An 18,471-nucleotide genomic window follows, 5' to 3' on the forward strand; every position below is an offset into this window, starting at 1 on the left:
TTATAAATATTTCATTCTATAAGCATTGCTAACCAAATTAGACACAACTCGCTATGGATGAAGAAACATTAAGTACTAAGAGCAGTGAAAATACAACCTGTTTGAATTGATTAAACAGAAGCTTGCACAACCATAGGCATATATATCTTTAAAGACATTGAATTGGGAATTCAATTTCTAACGAAAAAGACTGCTCTACGTAATTATGTGGTTTCTCCTAGTAGCCATTGCCGAAATTCAAAGAAAGAAACACGGGTGACAAATTAGTCAAAAATAAGACTTATGGCGACAATAATTTCTAAGACCAAACTCCCTTCATATTTGTAAATAAAATGACATGAAAAGACAGAAAAACGGGTATAATATTTCAAATAAGACAGTTGAAAATAACAAAAAAAAGTCTTTTCTTCACTAATGTTGTTCACTAATGAATACCCGGGGCTATTAGAATAGAGCTTGGTTCAATTATGAGATTGAGTATCCTGTGCTGGATGTGGATCTTGTTTTAACTACATATTTTATTGTCTTATCGTTGTTGACTTTTATTTTTTGCTCTTTATTTATGTTATTATTTCATTTATAAACAGATAATTTCGTGTGTAGTACGTTCATGGTGAGAAAAACTTGCTGATGCTCGGTGAGATACTTAAATGAAGGCTCAACCAGACTTTGGGCTTATGTAGATTTATTTTAATATAACTGGAATTCAAAAATGCCGCCATTTTCATGAATTTTTAATAAGGGGCCAAGCTATATTTTATTTTCATTTTTATACAATTTCAAATCTATTTTAGAATTGGGTTTTTAATAAACAATGATTCAGTGTCGTGTCTCATGTTTCCATTCGCTATTGAAGGAACTATATATAATAGAATTAAAAAAAAGAAGCAAACTGGTATTCAGTAAAACAACCTTGGGAAATTGCAAAACTCTTAGAAGCTAATAAGAAAAAAAAAACACTATTTTCTCCTATCTCACGTTCTGTACTTTCACAATATTGATTTCAGCAGTAGAGCTAAAGAAAAAACTACTTGACGGTAGTTTTTCAGAAGCCTCTTTTCAAAATTGTTTTCTAACAAAAAGTTGTTATCCAAGCAATTTAGTGTTGAGCTAGATTGGATCTGAGAAAATAAAAGAAAGCCTGAATGTCTTGCTTCTAGCATCATGTAAAAGCAAATGTTTAAAGAATCGCAAAGAAGAGAGAAACCTTAAATTGAACGTTACTTATCAGCTGTATTTTTTGGCGCGAAAGAGCTCTTCTAGGTAAATAGCTTTATTCCTGTTATTTTCTTGTGTTTCGTGTACAAAATGAATTTATCGTCTTTATGTCAGTGAATTCTACGCAAAGCAAAAAAAAGGTAAAAAAAAAACAAAGTGAGCAAGAGGCTTAACGCAACCACAGTCATTATATTTTGCTAGAATCCCCTTTTGTCTCCTGACAAAAAGTAGTTATCTAAACAATATAGTATTGAACCAGATTGGATCTGAGAAAATAAAAGGGAACGAAGTCTTGCTATGAAAAGCAAGGAAACAAATGTAGGTAAAGACTAACAAAAAGCTATTATCTGAGCAATTTCATTTTTAACCAGATAAGATCTTAAAAAAAACAATGAAACCAACTCCTTAAAAAAATAGTGAATAAAAAAGAAAATCTTAAATTGAACACTACTTCTTATGGTTTTTCACACTACTATGTACAATAATTCCCGCTAGCATAACTTCATGCTTCTCTAGGTAATATTAGGGAGGAAATTTCCTCCATCAGTTCTAAGCAGGCACGACCTCTAGTTGAATTAACTAATAAAGAATAAACTTCAACTGAAAGTACGGAGCAACATTAAATTTTTATAAAGTTGAAGAATTCTTCCGTATATGAGGGTTGTCTCCTCTTCAATACTTCGCTCTTTACGCAAATGTTTTTAGAACTTTTAGAAATGATTCTTATTCTAATTAAATAGCCCTTGTGATTCAGGAGTTGTTCTTAAGGAATTGGGACAAAAATTCGACTTAGCATAAAGAGTGCAGTACTGAGAATGGGGCAACCCAAGTCGAGACCCCCAAGGTCCTCCCCTTGCTAAGGCTCTATCAAGTTAGCTTTTTGGGCAAGTCTATGAAGAAAGTAAAAAGAAAAGATATTACAAACGAGAATCGTTAAAACAATAAGAAAATATACAAAAATATATAAAATAATAAGCTTATTTGTTTTGTTTGTTTTTATTACAATCAATTGTTTCTTTCAATTGAATAGCCTATTTACAGAGGAAGTATGGATAATTTGTGCTGAGAACTTGCGGTCTAACACACCGTTATAAATTTCACCCAAGTTCTAGTTGAAATCCTTAAATAAAGGAAGTATGGCTTAGTACTTAGACAAAAAAAAAGAATAATCTGAATGCTTTTTCAACTCTGAACGCTATTTCGAAGGTTATTAGCTTTGTGCATATAATTCTTTTTCCTTCCGAAGCTTAAACAGACAAAGTAAAAAATGCAGAATAAAACGAAAAGCGTTGACCACACAGAGTCAAACAGTTCGTGGTAAACTGTGCTAAAAGTAAATGAAACTGTAAACAAAAAAATAAATAAAATGATTACATGCGTGACAAGAATTTAATTTTTAATGGTGATTCCAAATCTGTAAAATTCTTTATGTACTAAGTTACTAATGACAGTAATTATAAAAAAAGAAATTCACAATTTTAGAGGTAGGGAGAAAATACCACCTAAAAGCACACAAAAGAGGTGAATATTCATCAAAATTGTACCACGAAAAAAAAAGAAAACATATCTAAAAACCCTACTCCAGAGGATTTAAGCCGCTATAAACAGAAACACATAATTTTGCATTTTTTTTTCTTTTACAAGAAGACTGGTCAGGGATGTCCGTGCAAATTCTGTTGGAAACCCCATGAAGAGTTTTAAGATTAGCATGCGACAAGTCAGCACTAATGCGCACTAAGTCGCTCCTGTCTCTCCATCTGAAATTCTGTTGATTATACGAAACCTAAAAGGAAATCCTGCTTCTGGATTCGACCGAGTACACACTAATGTGTTAAAAGCAGTTGCCTCATCAATCATAGAGCCTCTTACTTACTTGATTAACAATTTCCATTCTTTATGTTTTTCAAAGGTTTTGAAAAACCCATGCAGCAGCAGCTACTCCAGTTTCTGGAAAAAAAGGGTTTTCTAATACTCATCAGCTTGGGTTTAGACCAGGACACTCCACCCAAGATGTACTAACGGCTCTGAGTTTGTGGATCAATGAAGTTCTGGATTCTCTCCTTCTACCAGCAGCGGTCCTGATTGAAATCAGAAAAACATTTGATACTATGTAACAACCCATTCTCCTCGGGAAACTGGAGCACATAGGAATAAGAGGCGAAACTCTGGATTGGTTCAGATATTACTTGAGGGACCCCAGAATTTATTTGGGAGAAGACCCAGGAAATAATGCATTGATCAATTGTGGTGTTACCCAAGGGTCAATATTAGGATCACTGCTGTTCCTGATTCATCTTAACGATCTGAGTAGTGTATTAAACCCAACACGCACTATTCTTCGCTGCTGTAAGCTATGTCACGATGAAGCTTCTTTTCAGCCTGTAGATGATGATCCGCTTGTGGCTTTTGCGGATGATACCACACTAGGCTGTTGTGAAAGGGATAAAACAACGTTTATTTCTAAGATTAAGGTTGTTCTCGAGGAGACGTATCTCTGGATGGATTCTAACCATCCTATTATTAACGTTGATAAATCTTGCGTTTTATTTCTTTGCCGGGTCGGATGTGTCCATCCGGAGATATGTGGTATCGAAACATCCAAAAGTTTGATAAGTCGATCAAAAAAGCGTTTTGCAAAATACCTGGGAGTCCTGCTTGATGAGAACTTGTCATTCTTGCATCACGTTCAAGCAATAGAGCTGAAGATATCGTGGAATTGTGGAGCAATAAAGAAACTAAAGAACACTTTACCGCAGGGAACACTGGTCATGCTATACAACGCTCTTATAAACCCCATTTACAGTAGGCTACTGTACAATGATCTGGCAATCGAATTTTAAATCTCATCTGCAGAAGCTCAATTCGATTCATAAGCGATCTTTGAATTCAATTGAAAAAAAAAATGAAGAGTATTTGTCAGTGGAATCGTCAGTCATCAGTCATGCTTGACCTTTGTGTTCAAGTTTCTAGCTGGTGAACTCCCGTTTGCAATTTATTTTGAATTGATAATAAACCCATTGAATTGAAAAATTGTATAATTTTTTTCTTTTTTTAACATTCTAACGTTCTGGCAGCCTTAAATTGGAATAGGTGTTTCTCAGAAGAATCATTTAAAAACTTTAATGCGTTTTTGAAGTTAAAAAAGAGATTGAACGACATAAACAGCTAATTAGTGTCATCTTGAGCAGGAAATTAGCAATTTTGGCTTTGTTGAAGCCAAAATACTAACAAGAGTAAAATCTGAGACGGCTAATCGGTTTACCATATGGCTAATAGCAAAAGTTGGCCAACTTAAATATGTCTAACCATAAAAAAAGCATTTACATAGACTCCAAACTTCACCATGCTGAAACTTGGTGGCCTTTTTCAGAAAAAAAGTCCATATAAAATTTTCAGTGAGTGTGGAAGGTATTTGTAGTGTCGCTAATGGTCTTAGAGTGTTTGATCCGTGCAGATCAAATACTGAGGAGGTCAGTTGGTGTTCCTATACAGAGAAGGGGTACCTGGAGCCTTGAAAGGTGGGTATCAGCCCCAGCTTTTCCTACTTTTCGTGGTGTGCTCTTCAGATTGTGAGGGAAGAGTTTGTACCCCTAACCTCCTTTCATTTGGAAGCATATGCTTGAACTAAGCGTGGTACATGAATGTGAAGGGAAAGCCACTTCACTCCCTTTTCAGAGATACTCTGAGAGTGAAATAAAATATTACGTTCCTCTACTTGTCCGCACAGACGCAGAGAGGAGGAATATCACCCAGGTGTAACATTTTCCAGATAATGCCCCTCCTTTTAGTACAATTGGAAACCATGGCTATCTTGCCCCTAAAAAATGAAGGTCAATCCTTTTTATTGTTGTCTTGAAGATTTATTTTCATTTTTGTAGCATTTTTTATTCAGAAGTTGAACTTTAGAATAATGAGCGGGGAGTAGAGAGGAGCTGCGGACCGTTTCATATAAAGGACAATTTTTGTCCACTACAAGTCTTAGTAGCGTTTTTTACTTTCATTTGAAAAAAAGAGCTTTTATTTTTCAACTCTTGTCCATGGAGGACTATCATAAATACCTTAGAAAAGACCGGCAGTGAGATATCCAAAGTCAAATATAATGTCTTATAGCCCACATTTCTTAGATATATTAGATCCCATTCTGTAGAAACTAAATCCTCTTTCATAGAAACTATAGATACATAGTATACATGTTACTGTATACATACGTAGTATACATACTACTTGTCATAGCACACATATCCATGATGCGACACTTAAATGGTTCTAAGTTATAATTTCAGAAGTTTAAAGACCCCCATTACTATGTTCCCAGCTTAATATTTTAAGTAACCCGAAACTACAACAAACTTAATAATGTTCTACAAATATTCTCCTACGACCAGTTTCCATCATTCATCAAACCCCCAAGGAAAAAAGTGAATTTTACAAAAAAAAATATGACAATCAAGTGAACCAAACAGATTTTCTTATAGATCAAATTAGGATTTTTTCAGAGACTATTCCCTAATCATTTGATGTATCTATCATAGGAAGTTTGAAAATATAGGTCTGACATGCGTTTTTGGGGGTTAGGCCTCCATAAGAGAGCCTGCGCCCCCAATTTTTCTACTTAAAATGCTCTTACTATTGATATATGAATGAAGAAAATAGTAGTTAGCAGCAAATAAGTGCGTATGAATTTTGTTGGAAATTAATTCTTACTTCGAGAGGGCGTGATATTTCATCTAACTCCCATGAAAACAAGAAAATTTTCTAGAAAATATGAGTACAATCAAGTGAACTTTAGAGACTTGACGGGGACCTTCGTTTCCACGTTCGTGTCTGGCTAAGGGGATTTATTTCTAAAGCCCAAGCCTTGAATATATACATTTTTTCGGAGGAACTAATGTTAATTTAGGCACGGCGCTATAACTAAAATAAACATTTACTTATTCTTTAAAAATTTTTTAGAAAATCTTCTGAGAATTTTAAGTTTAGCCCACATTTATGGGTTGGGTATTAGCACCATTTGACAGTTAAGCAAAGGGGTGAGAGAAAATAATGGACAATTCATTGAGGATCTAAAGCCGTCAAAAGTTTAAGAACCTTGGACCAAGGTGTCCACAGGTACGGCAATCTGCATACATGAAAAAATGGCTTACTTCAAGCTCCTTGCAGAATTTCTTTTTTGTTGTCACAGGTCTTGTATCGAATCCAGGAAGTGACTGCACAAGCTGCTCGGCAGAAGCGGCAAGTCGTGCGATTTGTGACTCTATTAAAACTGGAGTTGCTCCACTATTGGGCGATGTGCTCAATGGATATTCTGATACACACTGAAACATAATTATCCTTAAATAATAGCCACGATATCCCAAAGGGAAATAAGGAACATTCCCCCCCCCCATAATTTTGTCAGAAGCCACACAAAATACACAAAAAGGTTTTTTGCAGCAAGATCAGCAACATCAGTACAAAAAAAAATACATACATTAGAAGCTCAGCCCTAGGTTACCACCAATACTGCTTGACAGTTAGATCAGCACCTAGCTACCTGAGGGTACAACTGCTCATTCTCCTCCCCCATTCCGATATCTTTAGACCTTTACTCTTGAAACGCTCGGGTGATTGTTCGATTTACTTTAAATACTTTCTTATGACGTCTTCTCACCTAATTCGGGGTGACCTACTTTTGTTTGACCCAAGATAGATGGCCGAAAAGGACAATCTCTGGCAACCTATCATCCTTCATGCATAAAACTTGGCCTAATCATCTTTACCTTTCTGTCATTATGAGGGCAGAAAGTAGGGTTGAACCCTATATTTCCTACAGCTTTTTCGTAGATATATGTTCTGCAGAATAAAATTATCCTTTTGAGAACTTCTCGTAAAAGACGTTTCATGACCTCCACAGCCTTTCAAAGCACCTCCGTTTCAGTGCCACAGTCATTAGAGTGGCTTTGCGCATTCTAATCTTAGTTCAAAGACCTATATTACAATTCAAAACCTTTTTTGACTGTGAAAAATTTCCCTGTGCCTTGGGTATTCCAATTTTTACACCTTCGTTGTATCAATCATCTTTAGTAATAATGCTACATAGGTAAGTATAGCCTACCATTTGATTGATTTTCACTTTACCTAAATTACCTCTTCACAGACAATTGATATTAGTCTGAATGACTTAGTCATCTCAAAATAATTTTCAAACCTATTTTAGCACCCTGAACTCTCAAAACTTACAATTTCTTCATTTCGCTAACAATTTTGTATAGGACACTCGGGTCATGTCCATAATCTCAGTCTAGGAGAGTTTTACCTTCCCACTTGGTGCTAATTCTTTCCATTGATTTATCTATATTCCTTAGGGCAAGGTTTAATGAAAGAATTCATATAAACGGGAATGGGACAAAACCCAGCTTAACTCTTGACTCTGCACCGAACAGACAATCAACCTTACCTCCTACCATAATCGCTGTGATATTATTTCCATACTATCCCATACCATTGATAGCATTGGTTTAATTTATACTTTTGTAAAGATCACACTCTTCTTTCAGATTTTATTTCCCTTTTCTAAAATTATTTACTTTTGTGTGCGCTAATAACTTTTAGTCAGTAAGTTCAAAATTCATTTTTTCAATATATAAAATCATTAACAGTAAATTCTTTCTATAACAACATTACTATCAAACGTTCTTCATTTAGAAATTTGATTACTCTTGCCAGGGTCGTTCACTACTTAAAGTTTGTTACTACAAACTCTTTGAATTAAAATTTAACACGAAAAGGGAAAAAATCCCCCTTTCCCTTTTAATACGATTCGTTAAGGGTAAGTTGTAAAATTCAGAAGAGTTTTCCAGTTTGCGGACGAAGAAGAAAAAAGAAAAATATCATTAAAGTTAGAAATATTTCCATTGGTTTTTCAGAAGAAATAGAAATCTCTAATACAGCGTACTAAACAGTGACAGCAATAAACAAAACACAACTGTCCTAGCTCAAAAATTGAAATTCCCAGGAACTATTGAATATTAGACTCTTATACCATGGAATAATCTCTTGCAGAATACGAGATCTAAATTTACTATCTCTTTTAAATTTCTTGCAAATCATTTTGGAGAGGTCAGAGTTAGAATCCTAGATCCCCACTATTTTGATTAAAAAACGGCTGGTTCGAATTTGAATGAAAGGCTAGGATAAGGGAGGGTGGTTCTTTAAATTTTTTAATCGTTACATCTACTAGAAAAGGCAATCAGATCTCTTCCAAGCATGATGGCGGTACAGACGAGTGTCATAGTTGGGCTTTGGGTATCTATACCCCCTTTATATGAAGGGAAGGGGACGATAATCTCTAAAAAAAAAAAAAAAAAAAAAAAATCCATCTTAACCATAATCCAATGAAATTGAGTACTAGCTTTCTGAGTGAATAGCTTCGCGTATCTGGGTAGTATTATAGGTAAAAATGGCAGATATAATGTAAAAAGTAGAAGAGTAAAGGGGGAGGTTTTCTTTCGCAGTTGAAAAACGTTCGGAAGATGACGGAGAAAGAGCGGGGTTTAAATACTTGTCATAAAGACAATCAACAGAAGGATTTTTCAGCTCTAATCTGACCTGGCCTTTTTAAGGGAGGGAGCATCTTCTTTCTCGTGGTTAGGAAATTTATTAGAGCTGGTTGTCAAATATAAATCATAATTTTAAACTTGAGGGAAAGTAAGCGCTAGTGACCTACTATTTAAGGTAAATATTCTGTAAGCATAGAATTACATATTGATTAAAACATGAATAAAATGTGAATAATAGTGTTAATGTTACTAATGATGACTAACAACGAGGGTTAGGATCTAATTAACTATAATTAATTGTATTTGAAATTGTGGACTTTAGATATCACCAAACTTCTCACAGAACTTGATTGCAATCAACTAAAAAAATCCTTAGGTTGTCAGCCGAAAATTGCTTGAGCAAATTTGTTTCTTAAAAGAGTGTTACAGGCCAGTGTTACCAAATTCCTATTATAAGAGAGCGCATAAATTCTGCGGAAATGCGCTGAAGCACCGTTTATTGAACGAAACCGTATTGAGGGTTCGATTTTTGAAATATGCTTTGAAGAATCCGCTAACTTGAAGAATTTAAAATGCAAACACCGCAAAAAGCGCTTAAATGATGCAAGTGGGACTCCATCTGAAAACACTGTTTTACTCTTGCAGATCTAGATGCTTTGGCTAGTACTTTTAAAAGTAAACTATCAAACCAGAACAAATTTTGACTCTGATGATCCGGTACGGGTAATTCTACATGTATCTTTAGCAAAAGAAAAATACGGTTTAATTCTTTCGCACTATACTCTTTACTTAGTCTAAATGTAACCTAATTTAATTATTTTGATCATCACTTGCATCAAATCTTTACCTAACTTTAAAATTTGCTTTTAATTAAAACTGATCCTAATAACAATATTTAGTTAATGTTTTCCAAATATATTTGACCATTCCAGGGTGGTCCAACCGACGAATTGATTTAAAATGGACTACACACAGCATGTGATCTCGCAAGCTTCGTGCACCTTTTCCCATGCCATATACCCATGTCGGTAAATTTGTGATCCGACTTGAATACACTCACATATCTTGACGTTCCAATCGGGTAAAATCTTGATACGGCAATTTTCCAAGAAATTTTCCAAGAAAAGAATGTTAAATCTAGGAAGTTGTATGTTCTAATCGTTGTAATAAAATTTAAATCCAATCGTCAGATTCTAGCTAGGGCGTTTTTTGTCCTAGCTAGGTGTTTGCTAGCTAGGCATTTGTTGTCCAGCATTTGCTCGCGTTGTGCTAGTTTGGTCTCTTTTTCCGCCTATGGATATAAAAGCTATTCTAACTTGTTTCTATAATAAAAGGTAAGGTAAAGGATACGGCATTAGACTTTACAGTCCGTACCGGCGGTGCTGATCTCCGTTTCTTGGCCCTTCAGCCAGGAAGTGCAATGGGGGGTTGGGGGCCAGCCATCCTGTGCTTTCGCACACCCTTCCTGTTTACCTTCCCCAGATTTCTCCAGGTACACATTTAGAGCTGGGTCAGACAAGGGATCCCGAAACCAGCGCACCAACCCACTCGGCCAATAATGCGTTGTCAAATCTATAATTCTATAACTCAATTTATTTATGCATAATTCTATAACTATGCTTTATTGATATTTATACATATTTATGCTTTGGACTAGGAACAACTCCTTGTCTCCTCTGTATGAAGTTCTAATCCCTTGATCGCAGTGCAAAGAAAAAATGAAAGGTACCAGAAGCGCTGAAACTGTTCTCAACTGATTGAATTATTTCATTGTTGTTTTCTTATGAATGATTGTACTTGTTTTTTTCTTTTTTGTGATCACTACATCAGCATTGTAATTTTGCGTTTATGATGGGTAATAAATCTATAAAAACATACATAGAAAGGTTTTCGAAGCAGTTGACACAGGAGCAAAATCAGTACTTTGAAGCACCTAGGATGGTGAAAAATCAAATTTTCCGTTTTTGAATTAGTTCAGTGGAAATTTACGGTCATGTATATCTTAAAAAACTATAAAAAATTAGGAATCCAATTTCAACTTCCCGCACCTTCATCACCATTCTTAACGAGTAATTAATGATTTTGAAAAGGCTTAAGTAAGAAAAATCAGATTCAACTAAATGAAACAGTTGGTTAATAAATAAAAATATGGGTATGGTTCTTACAGAAGAGTTTAATTGTTTAAGTACTGATTAGCTTATTGTTTTTACGCTTAGCCATCAGAGCAACAATTCTAGTTTTGGAAATCGTCCAAAACTGTTCTGCGTCGTTTTCACGGCAATCCTATTGGAAAAGAATACCGAATGTGAAATTTTACAAATTGTCCGTCATTTGGTCGAATGTTAACAATTTATAATTTAATTAATTCGCGTGAATTCACACAGAACTACGAACATTGAAAAAAAATTAAATAGTCGAGTTTACCAGCTCAATCGATTCATGTGTTTGAAATCAAACATGTGAGAGCAGCAATTCTAAAAAGGGAAATCAAAAACAAAAAGGTTTCAAAAACAAATTTTATTTTTAAATTAAAGTTTGAATACCAATTAAAGGTCTAAGTTTATTTCAATCTATAACTAAAACTATACTAAAAAATACATCCATGTGCAGCTACGTAGTTTTTGATAGTAGCGGGCGCGAAATTAGAAAAAGAAGAAATGTGGGTGAAAAATAAGCAGAAACAGGCTGGAACATATGGGCACAAAACAACTTTCTTTATATGGCACCAAACAACATTCTTTATAAACAAAAAACTAAAAAAAACTATATAAAAAATTGGGAATCTGATTTACACTAAAAAAAAGAAACAAAAATAACTCCGCGTGTAGCTACTTAGTTTTTGATAGTAGCGGGCGCAAAATTCAAAAAAGAAGATTTGTGGGGGGAAAATCAGCAGAAACAAGCTGGAACATATGACACCAAACAACTTAAGAAAATTCTTTATATGTGTAGTTGTCTTTATGAATTAAAGCATTGCCAATGTTTGAATTTTTACGGATGAAAAGCGCTGTCAAATTTAACAAGTTTTACTTATTTGTTTTTGCCATTCAACGTGGCAAAACTGACGAAAATGTGCTACTGCCCAAAATCTTCATAAATTTGAAACAACCGAAAGAATAAACTTAGAATATCGTGGTTTTCAGTTATGAGTAGACTAAAGATGAATCCGAGCAGCAGCGGTTTCAGATGGGGCAGAGGGGCACTTGCCTCGGGTGTAGAAATTTGAGGGGCAAAAAATATCAAAGAAATTAATCTAACTGTTTTTGATCGTTTTGTAATGTTTGAAATTTTATTTTGTAAATTAAAGTAGAGGACAAATTTGGAGGTAAGTATAAGCAAATTAAATCTGAGATCTTTATTTTTTCCCATGCCTTCATCAGCATTCTTGACGAGATAATTAATGATTCTGCAGACGCTTAAGTAAGCAAAGTCAGATTCAAATAAATAGAACAGTTAGCTAATAAATAAAAATATGGGTATGATTCTAGCAGAAGAGTTTAATTAGTTAGCTCTGATTAGCCTATTGATTTACGCTTAGCCATTAGAGCGATAATTCTAAAAAGGGGAAATCATTCAAAACTGTCCTACGTCGTTTTCTAAGAAATGTTCTCAAGTTTCTTAAGAAATATAAAATAGCAAAAGTTTGTCTCACGGGGCGATTTGTTTTTGTGGTGAAGACCGCTTTTCATCAATTTTTCCAATTTTGCAGTCCTTCGAAAAAGCGGGAATGAAAATGTTAACGACCGGTAAAATGAGATCTAGATGACATTCGTATTTATACAAGTAAAAACTTTTTTATTCAAATTGAAAAATCTTTCGCTCTACGTTTGGTCTTTAATAACAGTTGGAAAATCAGAGAAATTTTTAATGTTTCTTCTCTCCTCTAAAATCTAAATTATGTAACATAATACATTTTTAAATTTTGTGGCTAAATTGTGGCCACGATAAAAAAAAGTGATAGAAGCTAATAGTTTTAATTTCTCCTGAATTGTCTTTTGCCTATCTCTTTGACAGGGAAACAAAAATTAATTTCAATTTTCTTCTTACTTGGTTTGGCTCCGGGGATCCAGGCACTTCCTGTGGAAAATTAGATCCCTGACTAGAGCCTTGGCCTGCTGAAATGAGACCAGAAGCAACTGCTGAACTGGGACTAATTGTTTCTCCCAAAATTCCTAAAAAGGAAAAAAGGAAATAATGAGATAAAGGTGCTTTGTATAAAATGATGCAGTAAACGTTATAGTTCAAATAAGTAAAAAAAAAGAAATATTGACTAACAAAATAGCAAAAATATTATTTCGCCATTTCTCATCAATTAATTTTTTTACTGTTTATTTTTTTGCTATTTAACCTTTTTTGTACAGTACTGGAAATTATCTTTATCCAATTCAGAAAGAACTGTGATGAATTCTGCGACGTAAGAGGGTCAAATTCCGAGAAGGGTCTAAAAACTTACAGTCACCTTATGAACCCAAATAAGAAGTGAGAATATGAACTTACTTAACTGATTTATGCAAAGAGCCTATTTTTTACTTATTATTAATCTAGGGATCAAGTCAAAAATATTTGCCTAGAAATTTTATTATGCATTTTCAAAAACAGTGTGGGACTAAATCTACTTCTAGATTCTTTTTCAAACCCATTTCCTCGTTTCTTTTGGATTTCAAATTTGCAAAACCTAAAACATATTTTTGATATTTTCATAATTTTGCAGTGATCATCTTTTGTTTATTAAATACTGAACATAAGCCTTTGCGTGGTAGGTTTGGTAGTTCCAAAGAGACTGAAGATGTGAAATTTGTTCCAAAGAAAAAGAAGATTAATGCACCATAGTGTTAAAAGTGTGCTTTAACTTCATTGGTCTATTTTTTGACGTATTTCCAGAAGCAAATCACATTGATTCTAAACAGAAATATATCTTTTATAAGCTAGATTAACTAGTACTTGGAGTTAATCAATGTTGAACAACAAAATTTACACAAGGAAATGTAAAAAAATCGAAAAGCTTTAATAATGATCATAGCCATAAAAATATTATATATGTATATATATATATATATATATATATATATATATATATATATATATATATATATATATATATATATATATATATATATATATATATATATATATATATATATATATATATATATATATATATATATATATATATATATATATATATATATTTATATATATATATATATATAGTGAAAAAAATAATCACCGATGCAACAGCAAAACCACATAAAAAAAAGACAGAAGGAGAAAAGGAAGACTGTTTTCATACATTAGTAATTAATATAGATCAGTAATTGAATGAGGCCTTAACCCTACTCATCCATACAATTACATAGGTCAAACAGCATTGCCATACACAATCAACCCTAAAGAATAATCCATGGACAGGCAGTCGTGTCGTAAGTAAGTATAAGTCGTCATTTACCAAATATCAAAAACAGTTAAAAAAAGGGACAAATAATTCAGAGGCAACAACCCGACACAAGGGCTCATCAGGAGAATACACACTTGTCTATAGGGTTTCGGAACTTTAAATTCCCTACCCAGGCAAGGCCTCTACGACGGCCTCTTCCTCCCTCAAGGGGCTGATTCCTCCCTCAACGTCCCGCTCTTTACGATAAAGTTATTTACTGTTTAACAAAGCGTAAAGAGCGGGGCGTTGATGAGGAAGCAGCCCCTTTCATATACGAAGTAATTTCTGTTCATTTTAAGTTTTAATGTCGCTCCTTACTTTCAGTTAAAAAAAAATTATATATTTAATTTCTGAACGTTTTTGAATCTATGCATGTTTTTATTTTGGCTCTCCGCAGAGGAATAATTAAAACGAAATTTGTATATTTTTTTTTTTTTTGCTAAATGGCTTTCTTATAGTTTTGACCGAATGATTTTGAGAAAAAAGGAGTGGGGGAGGAAGCCTAGTTGCTCTCCGATTTTTTGGCTACTTAAAAAGGCAATTAGAACTTCTAATTTTCTACGAATTTTTTTATTAGTAAAAGATATACGTAACTTATAAATTAGCTTACGTAACGAACTTTTGTATTCTCATGTTCTTATTACATATATGAGGGGATTCACCCCCTCGTCAGTACATCGCTCTTTACACTAAAGCTTAAATGTTCTCCCAATTTCTGAAGAAGGACCCCCGAATCACAAAAGCTGTAGAATAAATAGTTGAAATTACTAAAAATACTTTAGCGTAAAGAGCGAGGTGTTAGGAGGAGGTGATCCCCTCATGTGCGTGATAATTTCTGTTCGTTTTAAGTTTTAATGCTGCTCCTTACTTCCAGTTGAAAATTTTTTTTCATATTTATTTTTTCATTGTTTTTTTTTTAAATAATACTAGAAAATTCTACGCTCCCTTCATGGAAATTTTCGTCCCCCATGACAAAATACTCGATGGAAAGTTCCCCCAAGATATCCTCCTCTTCTCAACCCCTCTCCCAACCAAAAAATCCCCCTGAAAACGTCTGTACACTTCCCAATAACCATTACTATATGTAAGCACTGGTCAAAGTCTGTAACTTGTAGCCCCTCCCACGGGGACTGTGGGGGAGTAAGTCGTCCCCAAAGTCATAGTTACAAGGTTTTGCTTGAGCCCTCTCGCAACATTCTAGAACTACTGGGTTGAGACGATCACCCTTGGGAAAAAAAAACAAAAAACAAAAAAACAAACAAATAAACACGCATCCGTGATCTACCTTCCGGCAAAAAATACAAAATTCCACCCTGTTGTAGATAGGAGCTTGAAACTTCTGCAATAGGGTTGTCTTATACGCTGAATCTGATGGTGTGATTTTTGTTAAGATTCTATGACTTTTAGGGGGCGTTTCCCCCTATTTTCTAAAATAAGGCAAATTTTCTCAGGCTCGTAAATTTTGATGGTTAAGACTAAACTTGATGCAACCTATATATTTAAAATCAGCATTAAAATGCGGTTCTTCTGATGTAGCTATTGGTATCAAAATTTCATTTTTTTTTAGAGTTTTGGTTACTATTGAGCCGGGTCGCTCCTTACTACAGTTCGTTACCACGAACTGTTTGATAAGTAGTCACAAGAAATTTGTCGAAAACTCGTCAAAAACTTTTATGACGCTCAATCACGATTGTAGCTTCTTCTCCCATACTTGTCGAAATGAATTCCAATCTTAGCATTTATTCTTACTTAACTCCCCAAAAGAGAGCGGATCCAGTCCGGTTACTTCAATCACGTATCTACGGCATTTGCTTATTCTACCCACCAATTTTCGTCCCGATCTCTCCACTCTAAGCGTTCTCCAAGATTTCCGGTTTCCTCCTCCAACTCCCCCCAATGTCGCCAGATATGGTCGGGATTTAAAATAAGATCTCTCAGACATAAGTGCCTTCTAAATATCAAATTTCATTAAGGTAGGGTCACTTGTTCTTAAGTTAAAAATGCATCGATTTTTCTAATTTTACCGAATTAACACCCCTCCAACTCCCCCAAAGAGAGTCCGGTTATGTCAATCACGTATCTAACACTTGAGCTTATTCTTCCCACCAAGTTTCATCCTGATCTCTCCACTTCAAGCGTTTTCCAAGATTTCCGGTCCCCCCCAAATCGCCCAATGACGCTGGATCCGATCGGGGTTTATAATAAGAGATATAAGTTACGAGGTCCTTCTAAATATGAGATTTCATTAAGATCCAATCACTCCTTCGTAAGTTAAAAATACCTCATTTTTTCCTAATTTTTCAGAATTAACCCTCCCCCCCAACTCCCCAAAAGAGAGTGGATCCGTTCGAGTTATGCCAATCACGTGTCTAGGACTTGTGTTGTTTCTTCCCATCAGGTTTCATCCCGATCCCTCCACTCTAAGCGTTTTCTAAGATTTTAGGTTTTCCCCTCCAACTCCCCCCAATGTCACCGGATCCAGTCGGGATTTGAAATCAGAGCTTTGAGACACAATAGCCTTCTAAATATCAAATTTCATTAAGATCCGATCACCTATTCGCAAGTTAAAAATACCTCATTTTTTCTAATTTTCAGAATTAACCGTACCCCCGCTCCCCCCCCCCCCCAGATGGTCGAATAGGAGAAAAGAATATTTCTAATTTAACCTGGTCTTGCCCCTGATATGCCTGCCAAAGTTCATCGTCCTAGCTTATTTGGAAATGCCTAAACTAGCAACAGCGGGACAGACCGACAGACAGACAGACCGACAGACAGACAGACCGATAGAATTTGCGATCACTATATGTCATTTGGTAAATACCAAGTGCCATAAAAACGATCCTTTGATGCTACACAAGGGGGTAACTGAGGCAAACTTTCCACCGGAATTATTTTACAATCAGAGGTGGTAGATCGAATACAATATGCAGGCTTCATAAAAAGGTGAAAAATTTTATACCTAGGATTGTGAGTGCATCATGGTTTGTCTCACGGCTGGGTGTTCGAGTTGGAACTCTTAAGAAAATATTTTTTTGGGGGGGAAGGGGACATTGGGCTTTAAATTTTGTATTTGAAGGAAGCGGGCAACATTTTTCCTGGCACTCAGAAAAACCATACGCCATTCGTTTATTTGTAACATTTTTCGTCCGACCAACTCTTTGACAACTTTCTCATATTTTCCCATGTAATTCACCTATTTTTGTTTTTGCATTTTGTTCAAATTAGGGGATATTTAAAATGTACCCTCCCCCCAAAAAAAAATTAAGTCCTAAATACTTGCCTCTAGTCTGAGAAATATATGACAGAACAATCGTGAGTGGAGAGAAGAAAGGTAAAAGAGAAAAGTAATAGCAATTACATAGTAATATAAAATAGTAATGAAATTAAAATAGCAATTAAAATAGTAAGTAAAAATAGTAATAGTAATTAAAATTACCTTGGCTCTGTGGAGCTCCGCTGCCATGAATAGACAAAACTGGCGACGGTGGGCTTGACCTAACTGAAGGTTGTGGCGAGGGATTTCGTTCATTTTTTCCACTTGCAGCACTTTGGGGCCTTGAGTTTGAGGACCCTTGAGTAGGACAATTTATTTGATTGGATCCAAGTGACAGTGAAATTGGTAGTGGAAAGCCCGATAAAGGTAATGATGAAAATAGTGGCGACTGAAAGAGACCTGAAACACATAATTGTTTACTATAGTATTTAGTTAAAAATAAAAACGACTGAGTTTGCTTATTGCTGCTGTGTTTTGACCCTCGTTTGCTTATGCATGTTGAATTTGATGGTGGAATTTTCTTCTCGACCTAATCCTACTTTTGGAGTGCCCCTTCCCCATTAGAATAAATTTTATGCCCGCTTAAATTTTTAGCAGTTAAATCTTCTAAAAGAGACTAGGAGATTATAATTATAAAATGTAACATAAAATTAAAATTATGGAACAAAATAAAGTATAATAATCTTTATGATAACAGAAACTATAAAAGGAGACAAGGAATATTACAGAGGAAAATTGGCAAGATATTACAAGGAAATTCGCAAAGATGATAACATCAAGTAAAACTTCAAATTTTAAACGATCTGATTGGTTGGCTGGAAATCCCCTCCGAAAAAAAATGAGACAAACCCCCTTAACTGTTGATTGGGGATAATACTTTATCTTGGTTCGCCAACTATAGTTGACAAAAATTTTCACCGTCTGTTTTGCGACTTGATGAAGTATTGGGAAGCCAAAAAGTCTGATTTGGTTTGTTGGAAATGTAATTTATGGAGTCCCTAGTTCCG

The 18,471-nt window shown here is 34.8% G+C and overlaps 1 protein-coding gene across 3 annotated transcripts in view; it reads right to left on the reverse strand.

Moving 5' to 3' along the window:
* LOC136031469 (NGFI-A-binding protein homolog) overlaps positions 1-18,471 on the reverse strand; it is a 125,928-nt gene that overhangs the window by 38,171 nt on the left and 69,286 nt on the right. For all 3 annotated transcript variants that reach the window (XM_065711096.1, XM_065711095.1, XM_065711093.1), the window contains 3 exons: positions 17,627-17,863; positions 12,804-12,928; positions 6,363-6,533 (listed from right to left, as the gene is read on the reverse strand). In XM_065711096.1, the coding sequence (XP_065567168.1) occupies positions 6,363-6,533; positions 12,804-12,928; positions 17,627-17,863 (533 nt within the window). The remainder of the gene's footprint in view (positions 1-6,362; positions 6,534-12,803; positions 12,929-17,626; positions 17,864-18,471) is intronic.

The sequence above is a fragment of the Artemia franciscana genome, chromosome 9, assembly GCF_032884065.1.
Source record: "Artemia franciscana chromosome 9, ASM3288406v1, whole genome shotgun sequence".
NCBI lineage: Eukaryota > Metazoa > Arthropoda > Branchiopoda > Anostraca > Artemiidae > Artemia > Artemia franciscana.